At 50.8% G+C, this 16,542-nt stretch overlaps 1 protein-coding gene across 4 annotated transcripts in view; it reads left to right on the forward strand.

Annotated features, from left to right (window-relative positions):
• GPAT4 (glycerol-3-phosphate acyltransferase 4) overlaps positions 1-10,306 on the forward strand; it is a 46,634-nt gene extending 36,328 nt beyond the window's left edge. For all 4 annotated transcript variants that reach the window (XM_003823300.8, XM_008976936.5, XM_008976932.6 and 1 more), the window contains 8 exons: positions 301-390; positions 578-671; positions 1,243-1,358; positions 2,781-2,836; positions 3,358-3,443; positions 7,075-7,203; positions 7,289-7,368; positions 9,286-10,306. In XM_003823300.8, coding sequence (XP_003823348.1) covers positions 301-390; positions 578-671; positions 1,243-1,358; positions 2,781-2,836; positions 3,358-3,443; positions 7,075-7,203; positions 7,289-7,368; positions 9,286-9,394 — 760 coding nt within the window. In that variant the 3' untranslated portion in view covers positions 9,395-10,306. The remainder of the gene's footprint in view (positions 1-300; positions 391-577; positions 672-1,242; positions 1,359-2,780; positions 2,837-3,357; positions 3,444-7,074; positions 7,204-7,288; positions 7,369-9,285) is intronic.
• Positions 10,307-16,542: the final 6,236 nt, after the last annotated feature.

The raw sequence follows: 16,542 nt of genomic DNA on the forward strand, positions 1-16,542 counted from the left end.
TGGATGTTGACTGGGGGGACAGAGTTCAGCCCGCCTATGGTCTGCAGATGCCGGATTCTAGGCTGTGAATTCTCCACCCACTGATTTGGGTGGATGTAAGTGAGTCTCCCTGTCTCCTCTTTCTTTCCTCATGTGTGAACATAAAGGTGCTCATGCATCATCACAGGACTTTCCTGTAGGTGCTGATGTCTATACAAGCACTTTGCCGTCATAAAGGACTGCTGAGCTGTTGAAGTCAGTAACTCTTTCTGTCTTCCTGTATGTAAAATAAAACCCAGAATCCTTGTCCTGTTATTGCAGGTTTAAGGAGTTCATGAGTAAACATGTTCACTTAATGTGTTACCGGATCTGCGTGCGAGCGCTGACAGCCATCATCACCTACCATGACAGGTGAGAGCGCTTTGTATTGATAGGAAGGGAGATGGCGCTGCAGGAAACACCACCCACCTATACTTAGCCAAATGGGAAGACACTTCTGAGCTTTTAGTTAGAGCAGATGAAGCGTGTGAGGTGAGAGGTGTGTTACATGAACTGTTTCACACTAATTTTGGTTGCTTTGCATACATTTTAAACCCAGGGAAAACAGACCAAGAAATGGTGGCATCTGTGTGGCCAATCATACCTCGCCGATCGATGTGATCATCTTGGCCAGCGATGGCTATTATGCCATGGTAAGAGCTCTTTCCGGTGCGTTCTTGAGGCAAGACTTCCTGCTTTAGAGTGGTCAGGGCTAGGAGGCTCCTGGACCCTTCACATAAACACTTTTATGTGTGGGCCAGGCCCCCACCTTACTGTCACTGTGGGGGCTCTGTGGGACTGTGATAGGAGATACCCTGGGCAGAGTGATTGGTGAGTGTGGCTGGAGAGGATGCCAAGGGCGGTCAGGCAGACCAGCAGGGGCAGAGGGAGTTGCTGGCAAGGACTGTGTCCAGGGCATCTGAGAATCTGCCCAGGGAGGGGCAGTTTTACACAGGGAATTGCGCTACTTTAGTATTTTAGTATTTTGTCTTAGGGGTTTCAGTTATGTTTTTAATTACCTATTTCTAGTATTACTGATTAAAAGGAGAAGGTTAAGATTTGGGGAGTCTTGGTAGTGGTTTCTTGGCAGTGAGCAACCTTCAGCCGGCAAGCGTTAGAGGTGAGAAGTTGGACTGCTTATTTTGTGAGATGTGGTTCTTCCTAGAGTGGGGAGATTCGTGTGAAGATGGCTTCACTACTAATGAGTCCTGTGCCTGCGCTTAGGTGGGTCAAGTGCACGGGGGACTCATGGGTGTGATTCAGAGAGCCATGGTGAAGGCCTGCCCACACGTCTGGTTTGAGCGCTCGGAAGTGAAGGATCGCCACCTGGTGGCTAAGAGGTAATGGACAGAACACTGCTGTTCTGCTTGGCCAGTTAGAATGCTGAAAAGGTTTCAGGGTAGTTATCCCTCCACAGTGCAGTTACGTGCCTTCTATCATAAGCCTATACTGCTTTCATAATAATTTTTTCTTAAAACATGAAATTTTAAAAGTGGCCAGGTGTGGTGGCTCATGCCTGTAATCCCAGCAGTTTGGGAGGCCGAGGTGGGCGGATCACTTGAGGTCAGGGGTTTGAGACTAGCCTGACCAACATGGTGAAAATACAAAATACTAAAAATGCAAAAATTATTGACGGGCATCTGTAATCCCAGCTACTAGGGAGACCGAGGCAGGAGAATAGTTTGAACCAGGGTGACAGAGGTTGCAGTGAGCCGAGATCGCGCCATTGCATTCCAGCCTGGGCGATAGAATGAGACTCTGTCTTAAAAAAAAAAAAGTATAGAAACCCTAGTATTATTTACCAAGTTAATAATGTTTCTTAACCTTTTTTTAATTCATTGTACCCATCATAATAAACAAAATACGAATTTTTACTGCTATTTGAAACCTCAAAATGAATTCATTTATCACAAATAAAAAGAAACCTAAGGCAGTGGAACAAAGTACTGCCCTGTTTTCAAACTTTAAGAAGGTGAATCTGCTGTAAGTAATGCAAAGAGATTTGCAGCAGACAGAGACATCAAGACAGTTGAGACCAAGCCACACATGGTGGCTCAGGCCTGTAATCCCAGTGCTTTGAGAGCCCGGGAGTTCGAGACCAGCCTGGGCAACATAGGGAGACCCCCATCTCTACAAAAAATTTAAAAATTAGCTGAGCGTGGTGGTACGCTTCTGTAGTCCCAGCTACTTGGGAGGCTGACGTGGGAGGATCGCTTGAGCCAGGGAGGGTGAGACTGCAGTGAGCTATGATTGCACCACCGCATTCCAGCCTGGGCAACACAGGGAGACCCTGTCTCAAAAAATAACACATAAGAAAAGACAGTTGAGATTATCTTCCATAGAGACAGATGAACTCTCCCCTAACTCCCTTTGCTACATCTCAGGGACAGAGCATTGAGCCAGCAGGGCTGGGCCCAGCCTCACAACTGTTACATAGTCTAGTGACACAGGTTTATTGAGGGGGCCATGCCCAGGCCTTGTGGCAGGTGTCTCTTTCAGGTGGCCCCCAGGTTGAGTGGCATCATTGGTGCTCCGATGTTCGCACAGAATTGAACAGTTCTGTGAATTAAATGGTAACCTGATTTTTCTCTATCCATATACATTTTTTCTTGATGAGCATTAGATTATGGGTTTAAAAGGATACAGTTATGCTTGTTAACTTTTTATAATCGAAACTAGTGTCACAAATAAATAGGTGATTTATAAACATATTTTGACGATGTGTATAAGGTTGTCTGACCCTTTATTTTCTTCTTTGAAAGACTGACTGAACATGTGCAAGATAAAAGCAAGCTGCCTATCCTCATCTTCCCAGAAGGTAAGAAGGGGTTGGTTGCCACGAAGCGCTTCTGTGGGGAGTGCAGGAGTGTGATGCTGATGTTTCCTGGGAACCAAGGCCCTCAGCCCTTGTTGGGGTTATCTGTTTTCACTGAATAATGTTAGGTCCCCTTTAGGTTGGAAGTAGGACTAAAAACTCAGGTAAGTTCAGAATTTGAACTAAGAATGCCATAGTGTGAACTCCCCAAATGCAGGAATTTCTTCTGTAATGTTTCAGCTCCTCACAGAGCTCATGGTGTCCTCCTAAGGCCACTGCGCGTCTCTGCTCTATCTAGGCTGTGTGTATGAATCAGGGAAAGTGGTCCTGTAGAAAGAGAATCGGAGGCACCATCTTGCCTGTCTCTGTTAAGTGTTTGTTTTTAAGCTAGGGAGATGACAGATGTATCTTACTGGAGGAACCATTAGAAGAATTTTGACTATTATACTTAGTCTTTAAGAAACGCCTAATATCTGGGGTAAAGGGCCAACAGAAATAGCATTTTATTGTCTCCTGCATTTTAGGAACCTGCATCAATAATACATCGGTGATGATGTTCAAAAAGGGAAGTTTTGAAATTGGAGCCACAGTTTACCCTGTTGCTATCAAGGTACAAGACCTCCGATGGTACACACTGTCATTACTGGAGCTGCTGTGAGTGGGGTGCAGCAGGAGGAGGTAGAGGAAGGAGCTGGGGTCACCAGTCTGTGGTTGATGCCCTCAGCAGAGTGGTGTGGGGCTGGGTTGACGTGGGTCAAGTGCTGCCGGAGGAGGATGGTGAGTGCTCAGCACCCCTTAGAAGGGCCTGGGGAGTGTGGAATGGGGGACAGCCAGATTCCCGCCTGCATGCTGCTGCCGCCACCATTCGGGAAATGGCAAGCCCTTCACTTATTACCTTGCTTCATAAACCTAGCTGGAATGTAGGCCCCTCCACATGGAAAGCTGGCTGATTGCAGGGCACAGTGGTGTGGTTTCAAGCTGGATTTTTGCATTTTGAGGGAGCCATGAGGATGGGGGGGTCATTACTCCAGCCCAGTGGGAGAAACAGCTTCACTGCTTTTAGTTGTGTCATCTTTTAGACGTACAGCAGCTCCTAACAATGAGATGGACCCTGGGAGTTTATCTAGTCTACGTCGACCCTTTAGGAACTGCTCCTCTAACCCTTCAGACACCCAGAGCTATAGGATGTGATTAGCTAGTCATCTGCACATTGTTCCTCCCCGCTCTTACCCTCTTCACATCCACCAGGCCTCACATCATGACACCTACAAAACACAGGCCATCCTCAGTGTGGTTAAAGTATTTAGGCTGCAGCCTGAGAGCTCGATAAAATGGTGAGCAGATATGAGTCAGGCTCACACTTAGAATTTCTTTTGTAGGGGACTGGGTTGTCTGCAGAGCATTCTGTAGAGTTGGTTCTGACTTTCTTTTCACCTTGCCAGTGCCACTGGAGAGGTGTTGCTCCTGGTGAGGCCGATGCTCACCAGCCATTCACTGTTCATCATTTAGGCAGAGGACCAGGCCAGGGATGGCAGATGAATATTGCCTGCAGGGGACTCTGATTGACAGGCTAGGACTCACCAGAGCCTGAGGATGCTGTGTCTGGAAACAGTAGGAAAGAGGAACATAGTCTGTTAGCAGAGTCTGCCTTGGGTGTGGGAGTGGGGACTGGCATCTGCATCCTGCATTCTGGTAAAACGAGGACAGGTGCTTTGCAGTGTGACCGTGATGCTGGATGGAAGCCCTTACTGCTGCCTCCAGAACAGCGGCTCTTGAACTTAGGCTGCATCAGCATTGCCTGCAGGGATTGTTTAAATGCAGATTGCTGGGCCCCACACCCAGGGTTTCTGAACTTCCTATTCTTTTTCTTTTGAGGCAGGGTCTCAGTCTGTCACCCAGGCTGGAGTGCAGTGGCACAATCATGACTCATGCAACCTTGACCTCCCACATTTAGGTGATTCTTGTGTCTCAGCCTCCCAAGTAGCTGGGATTACAGGTGCACACCACCACACCTGGCTAATTTTTTAATTTTTGTAGAGACGGAGTTTCACCGCGTTGCTCAGACTGATCTAGAACTCCTGGACTCAAGTGATCCGTCTGCCTTGGCCTCTCAAAGTGCTGGGATTATAGGCCTGAGCCACCCCGCTGGGCCTTCTGATTTTCCATTCTAACGTGTTCTGGGTGGCATTGATGGTGCCAGTTGGGACCACACTGTGGCGACCACAGTTCTGAAGCAGTGGCTCTTAGCTGCTGTCAGAACACGAACCCTGAGGAGTTTCCGCTCCTCTCCAAAGTAAAATGCTTATAAATTTTAGATACATTTCCATTCAGTCCACAGAGTAGAGCCCATGTATGGCTAAGAACATCTGGTCTACAGATTACTGGTTTTTGTGAACTCTTTATTGGTAATCAAACTTGGATAACCTTAGCGATTTCAAGGCTCTTCTTATATTTCCACCGGAATCCAGCCATGACCTGATGTGAGGAGTGTGTCGCTGTGTTGAGCTTCTGCCTTTTTTCTCTGTCCACACACACTGCCCAGTGTGGAATAGAGAATCAGCCCGAAACAAAGGGTTCTCACACTCTTGTGACATCAGAATTTCTGTCCATATCAGGCTTTATAAAATACAACGACATGACCAGATGCAGTGGCTCATGCCTGTAATCCGAGCACTTTGGGAGGCTGAGGCCGGTGGCTCACTTGAGGCCAGGAGTTCGAGGCAAGCCTGGCCAATATGGTGAAACCCCGTCTCTACTAAAAATACAAAAAAATTAGCCGGGCGTAGTGGCAGGTGCCTACAGCCCCAGCTACTCGGGAGGCTGGGGCAGGAGAATGGCGTGAACCTGGGAGGTGGAGCTTGCAGTGAGCCGAGATAGCGCCACAGCACTCCAGCCTGGGCGACAGTGTGAGACTCTTGTCTCAAAATGTATATTATTATATATAAAATTAAAATTTAAAAAATACTTTCTGATCATACACATTGCTTAGTTTTAAAAACTTATTATTTTCCCTTGTTTCTGTTGGTATTATAATAACACATTAAGTCTTCTGTAGTTAAATCTAATTTTCTTAGCTTCTATAATTAAGCCTAAATTATCTTCATTTTTGTAGTTAGGGCCACAGTCTTGTCAAAATTGTCCAGTTTTTATACTGTGGATCATAAAACTTAGGCTGGAAAGGCCTGTAAGATCATAGAGTTCAACCCTAGCCCATCCCACATGCAGGACCCTGCCCTGGGCTCCTTCTCAGGCTTTCCCAGGCAAAGGGCATTTTTGATGTTGTTGGCAGCATGGCCGTGTGGCATAACTCTTGAAATTCTGGCTCCTTTATTTTTCCACTCTGGTCCTGGGTGTTTGCACAAGGTCAGCCTACTGCCTTGTGTACAGGATCCCTTCAGACATTCGCTGGCAGCACCAGGCACTTTGTCCAGGCATTCTCAAGCACCCAGGTCCTCCTGTTGCTCCTTGCGCAACTTCCTCCAGAGCTTACCTACCCTGCTCACCTGCCCCTCCAGCTACTTGTTTGGTGAGAATGTGGGTCACAGCTGCAGCCACATTTTCTGCAAAATGCCAATGAAATAATGAAAGGATCTGATACCTGCTTCATGGTAGATGCAGGCCTGTGTGGTTGAGACCTCCCAGGGCTGTCAGCGTGAGCACAGAGCCGCCTCCTGAACAGACGATTGACTTTGTTGGGAGTGTAAATGTAGAAGCTTTCTAATAGTTTCCTCCCTGGTCTGGGCACCAGAAATCATATTTAAAAGTTGGTGTTTGTGTAAGAAAATATCTTTATTTGGGGGAGGTACACTAGATGAATGACAGGATGCTGAGAGGGGACAGGTGGAGCAAGTGGGAAACGTTGGCGGTGGTTGAATCAGGGAATGGGTACATGGGAGTGCATGATCCTTTTCTCCCTGGTTTTGGAGATGTTTGAAAACTTTATATACCTATGAGTAAGACCTGAAACTAATCAAAGAGGGAAGACATTTGCTTGAGGCAGGCTCTCAGGGGAGCCTTCCTTACTGATCTGTAGCAGAGGCCGGGTTCCTCGGGGGAGATCAGTGTTGCTCACAGTCAGAACCGGCCACATGGAGAGGGGCTTCCACAGTACTCATGCAAGGTCAGGGAGCAGCACCCCAGTACCATCACGGCCCAGTGGAGTCACTCACAGCAGTCACTGTGGACTCGCAAACGTTGTGAGAACTACTCATGTCTTACCTCCAGCTTTCCATTGTTTTCAGTATGACCCTCAATTTGGCGATGCCTTCTGGAACAGCAGCAAATACGGGATGGTGACGTACCTGCTGCGAATGATGACCAGCTGGGCCATTGTCTGCAGCGTGTGGTACCTGCCTCCCATGACTAGAGAGGTGAGTGCCCGCCCCAGGCAGGTCTGCGCCTGCTCTGTGTAACGTCAAGCCGGGGCTGAGCGGTCTCATTTGTTCTTTCTTACAGGCAGATGAAGATGCCGTCCAGTTTGCGAATAGGGTGAAATCTGCCATTGCCAGGCAGGGAGGACTTGTGGATCTGCTGTGGTAAGTTTAGAGCCAGGCCTTTTCAGCTGAGTTTCTGCAGCAGATGCTGTGTCATTGACTTCACTTACATGTCATTCCCCCTGGTGTGGAGAATTAAACTTGTCAGCTCTAGAGAGAGCAGTTTGACTCTCCCCGAATTCCAACCCAGAAGTGCCCTGTGCTTCCTTGACCTTGGGGAACCTGGATCAGGGATGCCTGGACTGAGGCAGTTGATTCTGTGTACCTTTCTGGGGTTTGAACCAGTCTTCCAGGACACCTGGACAGTGCCCATCTCTGGGTGGGCATGACCTGCTACTGATCTGAAAACTTCAAGAAGGAAGGAGGACTTTCCCAGGTCCCAGTGTATCTGGCAAAATTGAACGATTCTTAGAAAGGTAAAGGTTGTGTTTGGTGTATTCAGCTTGTTACCTAATAGAGCAGGATTGACATACTTTTTCTGTAGTCAGTAAATATTTTAGGGTTTGCAGGCCATATGGTGTCTGTTGCAGCTACTGATGATCTCTGCCATTGTAGTGTGAAAACAGTCTATAAACCAATGAGCATGGCTGTGTTCCAATAAAACTTTATTTACAAAAACAGGTATCAGCTGGATGTGGCCCATGGGCTGCATTTGACCAGCCCTTATACTAGAGTATGAGGTAGTTTTATCCCAAACAGTAGGAGACTGACAGGGGTCAATGCTGGTTCAGAGAAAGTTTTCCACTCTGTGGGGCATTTAGGTTTAAGAGCCAAGGGTCAACTGGGGAGAGCATTTGACTTAGATGGGCATTATCTATGAGAAAAGAAAGGGTAGAAATTCACATTGTAAACCCAACTGTAGAGTCTCAGGGAATAGATTGGCTCTCAGATGATGGCCTTTTAAAAAATGCTAGTGTGGATTGTGCACTCACTGTGTGCCAGTCACTGAGCTGCTGGGGCCCTGTGTGATCGTCTCTTTCTCCCTCACAGTAGCCACAGCCCTGTAAACAGTGTTCCCATTTTGCAGATGAGAAACTGAGACTCAAGTTAAATCACTTTTTTCCAAAGTCATAACATTAGCACTGGAGCTAGATTTTGAACCCACATCTCACAGACTTTTAGAGCTTGAAGGTTTAACTTCTGCCCCATGTTCCCATCTCTGAAGTTTAACAAAGATAGAGTGGCTGCTTTTAAAATCTATGCCTTTGCTATGGATTTTAAAGGGTGTAGCAGAGAGACTGAAAGCGGGCTTGGATTTTTATAAGTTGTTGAAGGTGGTGGTAATTCTAGAGTGTAGGCACGGAGGGGGCCAGCAGGCAAGAGGCAATGGGACTGTAACGAAACAATCCCAAGTCTGGTGGGTTGGTTTGGGGCTGCTGCAGGGAGGCACGGGGGCAGTGAGGCTGGAACTCTGAGAGGCAGCCCCGGAGGTAAACCTCCATTCCTGACGGCACTCTTTTTTTTGAGCATGGAAGAAGTCAGAACACGCGTTACCCCTTGTGTTAGCTCTCTGCATGAGTTCGGAGTATCCCTGGGTCTGAATTAAACAAATGACATTTTACAGATAGATTTTACAGATACGTTATGAGTCGATATTTCTTAAAGCATGTCTACCTTCCGTAATGCCAGAATTCCTCCTTTTCCTTTGTGAGCTGAAGATGAATGTTAGAGTAGAAAGAATTGTAAACTCCTTGGTAGGTTTAAGCAGTTATCAAGTACCTTGAATGTGAGTAGTAAATTCTCACCCCAGGGCAAGGGTAGACCTTTTGAGATAGAAAGGGTGGATATTGGGATCCCGGAGCCCCAAATCCCCTGAGGTTGTCTTGGTGAGAGTGCCACGGGGTACCCTGTTTCTGGCAGGTTTTTCTTGGTGTTTGGGCAGCATGGTGCATCTCCCATGGTGTGAGGGTGGCTGGGAGCCCTCTTGGCTGTTACTACATCCAGCCTTTGTCTCTCCAGGGATGGGGGCCTGAAGAGGGAGAAGGTGAAGGACACGTTCAAGGAGGAGCAGCAGAAGCTGTACAGCAAGATGATCGTGGGGAACCACAAGGACAGGAGCCGCTCCTGAGCCTGCCTCCAGCTGGCTGGGGCCACCGTGCGGAGTGCCGACGGGCTCAGAGCTGGAGTTGCCGCCGCCACCCCCACTGCTGTGTCCTTTCCAGACTCCAGGGCTCCCCGGGCTGCTCTGGATCCCAGGACTCCGGCTTTCGCCGAGCCGCAGCGGGATCCCTGTGCACCCGGCGCAGCCTGCCCTTGGTGGTCTAAACGGATGCTGCTGGGTGTCGCGACCCAGGACGAGATGCCTTGTTTCTTTTACAATAAGTCGTTGGAGGAATGCCATTAAAGTGAACTCCCCACTTTGCACGCTGTGCGGGCTGAGTGGTTGGGGAGATGCGGCCGTGGTCTTGTGCTAGAGATGGCGGGACAAGAGTCTGTTATGCAAGCCCGTGTGCCAGGGATGTGCTGGGGGCGGCCACCCGCTCTCCAGGAAAGGCACAGCTGAGGCACTGTGGCTGGCTTCGGCCTCAACATCGCCCCCAGCCTTGGAGCTCTGCAGACATGATAGGAAGGAAACTGTCATCTGCAGGGGCTTTCAGCAAAATGAAGGGTTAGATTTTTATGCTGCTGCTGATGGGGTCACTAAAGGGAGGGGAAGAGGCCAGGTGGGCCGCTGACTGGGCCATGGGGAGAACGTGTGTTCGTACTCCAGGCTAACCCTGAACTCCCCATGTGATGCGCGCTTTGTTGAATGTGTGTCTCGGTTTCCCCATCTGTAATATGAGTCGGGGGGAATGGTGGTGATTCCTACCTCACAGGGCTGTTGTGGGGATTAAAGTGCTGCGGGTGAGTGAAGGACACATCACGTTCAGTGTTTCAAGTACAGGCCCACAAAACGGGGCAGGGCAGGCCTGAGCTCAGAGCTGCTGCACTGGGCTTTGGATTTGTTCCTGTGAGTAAATAAAACTGGCTGGTGAATGAACTGGGGGACTTCTCCCTTTACTTTCTCCCCTGGCTGTGGCCCTGAGTAGCAGGCTTCTCGTGAGGATTCCCGTTCTCTTCTGGGAGCATGGCCCTGGGGCTGCGGAGAAGCCAGCTGACTGCTGGCGCGAGGAACCCTGCAGCTCAGAAGGTGAACAGCTCGTCTCAGATGCTTACAGATCTTTGGTTAATTTAGAATTTCCAGCACACACGTGGATTTCTCCAGAGATTGGGGGTGTGTGTGGGTCGCTGATGTGAGGCCTAGGGGAAGCAATGAGTAAACTCCAGGGTGGGGGAGGAGCAAGGGCCCGGGGAGGGCTGCAGAGGGGCGGGGGGGTGGGGGGCAGGGCCTGTGCTGCATGGTGGCTTCTGCAGGGGAGGAACAGGAGACGGGGGAGGGCTGCAGGGGGCAGGGTGGGCAGGGCATGTGCTGCATGGCAGCTTCTGCACAGCCAGAGCAGGCACCACAGGAAAAGAGTCGGCCACTGGTGCCTGCTGTACAGTCACAGTGGAGGCAGAGCCAAGGCCAAGCAGCCCCTGTGGGTTCTGGGGTTTCACCAGTTTCATGCTCCTCAGGTCCCCATTCATGCCCCACCAGCCCTCACTTGGGACCCATGCTCCCTCGTGGCACAGTCATGACGCCTCTCAGGATTTTGTGCCTGTGGTGCTGAGTGTCACGTCTCCAAGGTCGCCCTCTGGCCTGCAGTTCAGGGAGGGGGTGGGAGTGAAGCTGTGCTCCTGGGGCTGCAGACAGATCCACTTTGCATGTGGGGACCTGCTGGGTTGGCCCTGCAGTCTCCTTTTCTCTGCACCTACCTGTGACCTCCCCGGGAGAGCCTCCCATATCCTCACCTGCCCTGTTGCCAGCCCGGGGAAAATCTTTTTGCTCTCAAATGAAGACTGAAAAAATAAAGTCAGTGTTATGACTAATAAGTCTCTTAGGAACTGTTTTACAAAATGCTTAAGAATAAAAAGTGATTTTCAGCTTTTATAGGTGATGTTTACAGTGTTTGTAAACCAACTGGAGGGATCAGTAATTGGTCTTAAAAGATCAGGTTCTCTTTTAAAAAGTTCATCTGAAACTTTATGATTTGTTACTTTTGTGATTTGCATAGGTATTTATATATGCACACACGCAGGTTTTGCTTTTGTCTCACATTCAGCACAGCTGTCTGCGGCCCCTGCCGGCAGGTGTGGCCGCACCTGGTGTGAAGTCACGTGGAGTCAGTGCTGTGGAGGGAAGTCCTGTGCGGGCCGGGCAGTGAGGAGAGCACTGATTCACGCCTGCAGAAACGTAACCTCCCCTTTCTGTGTATGCCTTCTACCATCATCCAGGCGACTGCTCCATCCTTTTAAATTAGGGGTCCTGCAAGCCCCAAGTGACCCATAGTCAGAGTATCTGGTTTGGGGTAACCGAGTTGGTCTTACGGGGCAAAAACTGAAGACACTTAGAAACATGCAAAGTACAAAATGATGTGTTCCCTCCTGTTACCCCAGCAAGGGTGGGGCTGAGCTGGGAATGACCCCCGGTGGTGTAATGAGTGGGAAGTGCTGGTCAGCTGCTAACCCCCCTCCAAGCCTGCTGCACCTTCACTTCTCTGCATCCGTCTTGTGAGTCATAACTAGGGACTTGGCTAGATGACCTCAGAGACCTCGTCCACCTCTGAATTCTCTATTTTTAAGCCCATAGTTCAAACTTTGGCTTTGATCTCTGAAGTCTTCTGGGTTTGGAAATACGGGAAGTCAACTTTGAATCCATTGCTTCTCTAAAACATCAGGGCTAGTGGAACTAACCCACTTGAGGGTGACCTCAAGGGCTTTAGGCAGCCATGGGGCTGGGGCCATACTGCTCTCAGGCTGGGCAGTATCTTCATTGTGGTTCTCAGACAGCCTTTTTTACTCAAACATGAGACTTTCCACCCACCAGTTAGGGAACTTTTTTTTTTTTTTTAAACACGGAGTTTCACTCTTGTTGCCCATGCTGGAGTGCAATGGCACAATCTCAGCTCACTGCAACCTCTACCTCCCGGGTTCAAGTGATTCTTCTGCCTCAGCCTCCAAGTAGCTGAGATTACAGGCATGCACCACCACACCCAGCTAATTTTTTGTATTTAGTAGAGACTGGGTTTCACCATGTTGGTCAGGCTGGTCTCCAACTCCTGACCTCAGGTGATCCACTCTCCTTGGCCTCCCAAAGTTCTGGGATTACAGGCGTGAGCCACTGCGCCCAGCCAAGAGGGAACTTTTTAATAAAGCTAGTGGGATTCCCTTGACAGCAGAACCAGCCTTGGGACTTGATGCTTCACCGTGTCAGAATCCGTCCCTGGTGCTGCCTTTCAGAGAAGAGGCTTGATGTGTGAGGGGTCAGGGGGAGTGCTCCAGATCCCTGAAATGCCCTTCCCAGACCAGTGACAGGCATTTTTGGGTGCCATCGTGTGACCTTCACGGCACAGCAAACAGTGGGCACTAACCCTGTTGTCCTGTGGAAATCTGGGTCTCTGAATCCTGCCATTTCCTTCCTGGAATTGGCCAGGAACTTGATTTTCTGGGCTATTGCTTGCTAGTGTCCCCTGATGCATGAAGGATCCCCCCATGTCATAGGTCCCACCTGCCTGCTGTGCATCCCGGGTGGCCAGACTCGGCTTCTCCAGGTGCACTTGTCCCAGGTGGCCCGGTCCGTAGGCTGGAAGGGCAGCTGCAGGTGCACTGCCTCGCGGACAGGTTAGGAGACGGCCACGCAGCCATCCATCTTCTACAGCACGCACACCCCACTCTCTCCCCCAGTCAATATGTCTCTCTCCGATGGGAAAGTTAATAAATTTTGCTCTAGATTAAAAGTATTGATCATTTCATTTGTAAACGATAAATAAAAAGGGGGAACTTTTCATTGCGCCAGGGGTGGCGCCTGGCGTGTGTTGCGGGGGTGATTGCGCTGGCTGCCGGGGGGTGGGCTTCTCATATGCATTCTGGCCGGCTAGCTGCATTGATTTCCTATTAGTCTCCCAGCACCACCCAGTAACACATCATTTCAGTACCTGCTATTAATGGTCTTTTGATAAATAATCACTTGTAAGTCAATAAATTTTTATTAAACAGTGTGGCTCTTTGATTTATTAAAATCCGACCGTGTTTGTCTGGGAGAAAAGGGATGCCGAATTGAAGTGGAGGTTTTCATACATCTTCCTGACGCGGAGCAGTCACCACACACTCCAGAGAAAAACAATTGCATTTTAACAGAAACAAAACGGCCGAGTTTGGAACTTGGGCCCAGGCAAACTTTATCTCCGTCAGCCTGAGGCTTACTCTGCAGGGATCAGCTGCAGGCTGGAGGGCGCCGAGTTGAGAACTTTGTGTTGGCCTCCAAGAGTGCCCAGGTGCCAGGGCTGGATGCCTCTGCTGGGCTGCGTTCTGAGATGGCAAGTACCGGCCCTCTCCCAGCTGGGGATGCACCCTGGGGCAGGCACCCTTTGTCAGCAGACATCTGTCATCAACAAGAGAAGCTCGTGTGGCAGGACCCTTTAGCTTCCTTCCTGGCCAAATCGCCACCAGAGTCACCTGTGGCAGGAAGATGTGGCAGGAGACAGTCTTTTGCAGCAATCGGGCTGTGTGGATTATTTCTTAAAGTGTGGGCCAATAGCTGAAGACTGGAAATGCCTTTTTGTGAGATTTTCATTGGCATAGAGTTTGCTGTAAAGAGTTTGGCACTTTATCGAGACGAATATGGCCCCAAACAGATGGTCTTACATAGATCAACCCAACCACTGACGATACAACCAGAATTCTCACCCAGGGGAAGTTGTAGGAAAGGGAAAACACTTTTTTTTTTTAATTATTGATCATTCTTGGGTGTTTCTCGCAGAGGGGGATTTGGCAGGGTCATAGGACAATAGTGGAGGGAAGGTCAGCAGATAAACAGTGAACAAAGGTCTCTGGTTTTCCTAGGCAGAGGACCCTGCGGCCTTCCGCAGTATTTGTGTCCCTGGGTACTTGAGATTAGGGAGTGGTGATGACTCTTAACGAGCATGCTGCCTTCAAGCATCTGTTTAACAAAGCACATCTTGCACTGCCCTTAATCCATTTAACCCTGAGTGGACACAGCACATGTTTCAGAGAGCACAGGGTTGGGGGTAAGGTCACAGATCAACAGGATCCCAAGGCAGAAGAATTTTTCTTAGTACAGAACAAAATGAAAAGTCTCCCATGTCTACTTCTTTCTACACAGACACGGCAACCATCCGATTTCTCAATCTTTTCCCCACCTTTCCCCCCTTTCTATTCCACAAAACCGCCATTGTCATCCTGGCCCGTTCTCAATGAGCTGTTGGGTACACCTCCCAGACGGGGTGGTGGCCGGGCAGAGGGGCTCCTCACTTCCCAGTAGGGGCGGCCAGGCAGAGGCGCCCCTCACCTCCTGGACGGGGCGGCTGGCCGGGCAGGGGGCTGGCCCCCCCACCTCCCTCCCGGACGGGGCGGCTGGCCGGGCAGAGGGGCTCCTCACTTCCCAGTAGGGGCGGCCGGGCAGAGGCGCCCCTCACCTCCCAGACGGGGTGGCTGGCAGGGCGGGGGGCTGACCCCCCCAACCTCCCTCGCGGACGGGGTGGCTGCCGGGCGGAGACGCTCCTCACTTCCCAGACGGGGCGGCTGCCGGGCAGAGGGGCTCCTCACTTCTCAGACGGGGCAGTTGCCAGGCAGAGGGTCTCCTCACTTCTCAGACAGGGCGGCCGGGCAGAGACGCTCCTCACCTCCCAGACGGGGCGGCAGGGCAGAGGCGCTCCCCACATCTCAGACGATGGGCGGCCGGGCAGAGACGCTCCTCACTTCCTAGATGTGATGGCGGCCGGGAAGAGGCGCTCCTCACTTCCTAGATGGGATGGCCGCCGGGCAGAGACGCTCCTCACTTTCCAGACTGGGCAGCCAGGCAGAGGGGCTCCTCACATCCCAGACGATGGGCAGCCAGGCAGAGACGCTCCTCACTTCCCAGACGGGGTGGCGGCCGGGCAGAGGCTGCAATCTCGGCACTTTGGGAGGCCAAGGCAGGCAGCTGGGAGGTGGAGGTTGTAGCGAGCCGAGATCACGCCACTGCACTCCAGCCTGGGCACCATTGAGCACTGAGTGAACGAGACTCCGTCTGCAATCCCGGCACCTCAGGAGGCCGAGGCTGGCAGATCACTCGTGGTTAGGAGCTGGAGACCGGCCCGGCCAACACAGCGAAATCCCGTCTCCACCAAAAAAATACGAAAACCAGTCAGGCGTGGCAGTGCGTGCCTGCAATCGCAGGCACTCGGCAGGCTGAGGCAGGAGAATCAGGCAGGGAGGTTGCAGTGAGCCGAGATGGCAGCAGTACAGTCCAGCTTCGGCTCGGCATCAGAGGGAGACCGTGGAAAGAGAGGGAGAGGGAGACCGTGGGGAGAGGGATACCGTGGGGAGAGGGAGAGGGGGAGGGGGAGGGGGAGGGGGAAAACACTTTCTAGTGTTTCTAGTAAACGTTTTTATTAAAGCAAATAGTTGGAACACCTTCTCCTTGACCCTCCCTCGTCCAGGCTGCTGCTGTGGACTTCCCATTCATGCTTAGTGTGGCAGGTAGGAACACACAAGGGCTTTTGACAGCAGGACTCTCAGTAAGAAGTGTGGCTGCGGGCCCTAGTGCGCTCCAACCTGCTGCAGGCCTTCTCTGGGGCTGTTAGGATTTCCTTCTCTCTCCTGGTCTCAGGGGACCTTGAAGGTGGTTAGGAAGCTGGACGGCAGAAAACAAACAGGTATGAATGTCCCGCAGAGCAGGCAAATGCTAGTAGAGTGGTTTTCAGGAGTGTGGTCCAGGCTGTGCCCATGTGCAGGAGGCTGGTCAAGGACCTAGTTTCTCTTCCAAGGACTTCCAGCCCCGCCCCCAGGAATGTGCCAGGCTGGCCAGCGAAGCCGGAGGACACCACGGTTGTGGATTCCCAGCACACAGGGAACTGTAGGAGCACCTGGCATTTTACACATAGAGACTTCAAGTCCACTTTCAGGGTTAAGCAGGACACTTCTGAAACGCTTCACTGGGGGCTTCCCTCTAGCCTGCGCTGGCTCCCCGACACCTCACTTCCTGTGCCCACACCCATCCCACTGCACTGTTAGGAGCACTTTGCTGGGGAGGCTGAAGAACGATCTCAGGCTTTCTCGTACTCCATGAGGTTACTTCCTATGCAGGAGTCAAATACATTAAATGGGAAAGGAATGGCTCTTGCTTGTCAGCTGCCA

Source organism: Pan paniscus, chromosome 7, assembly GCF_029289425.2.
Source record: "Pan paniscus chromosome 7, NHGRI_mPanPan1-v2.0_pri, whole genome shotgun sequence".
Lineage (NCBI taxonomy): Eukaryota > Metazoa > Chordata > Mammalia > Primates > Hominidae > Pan > Pan paniscus.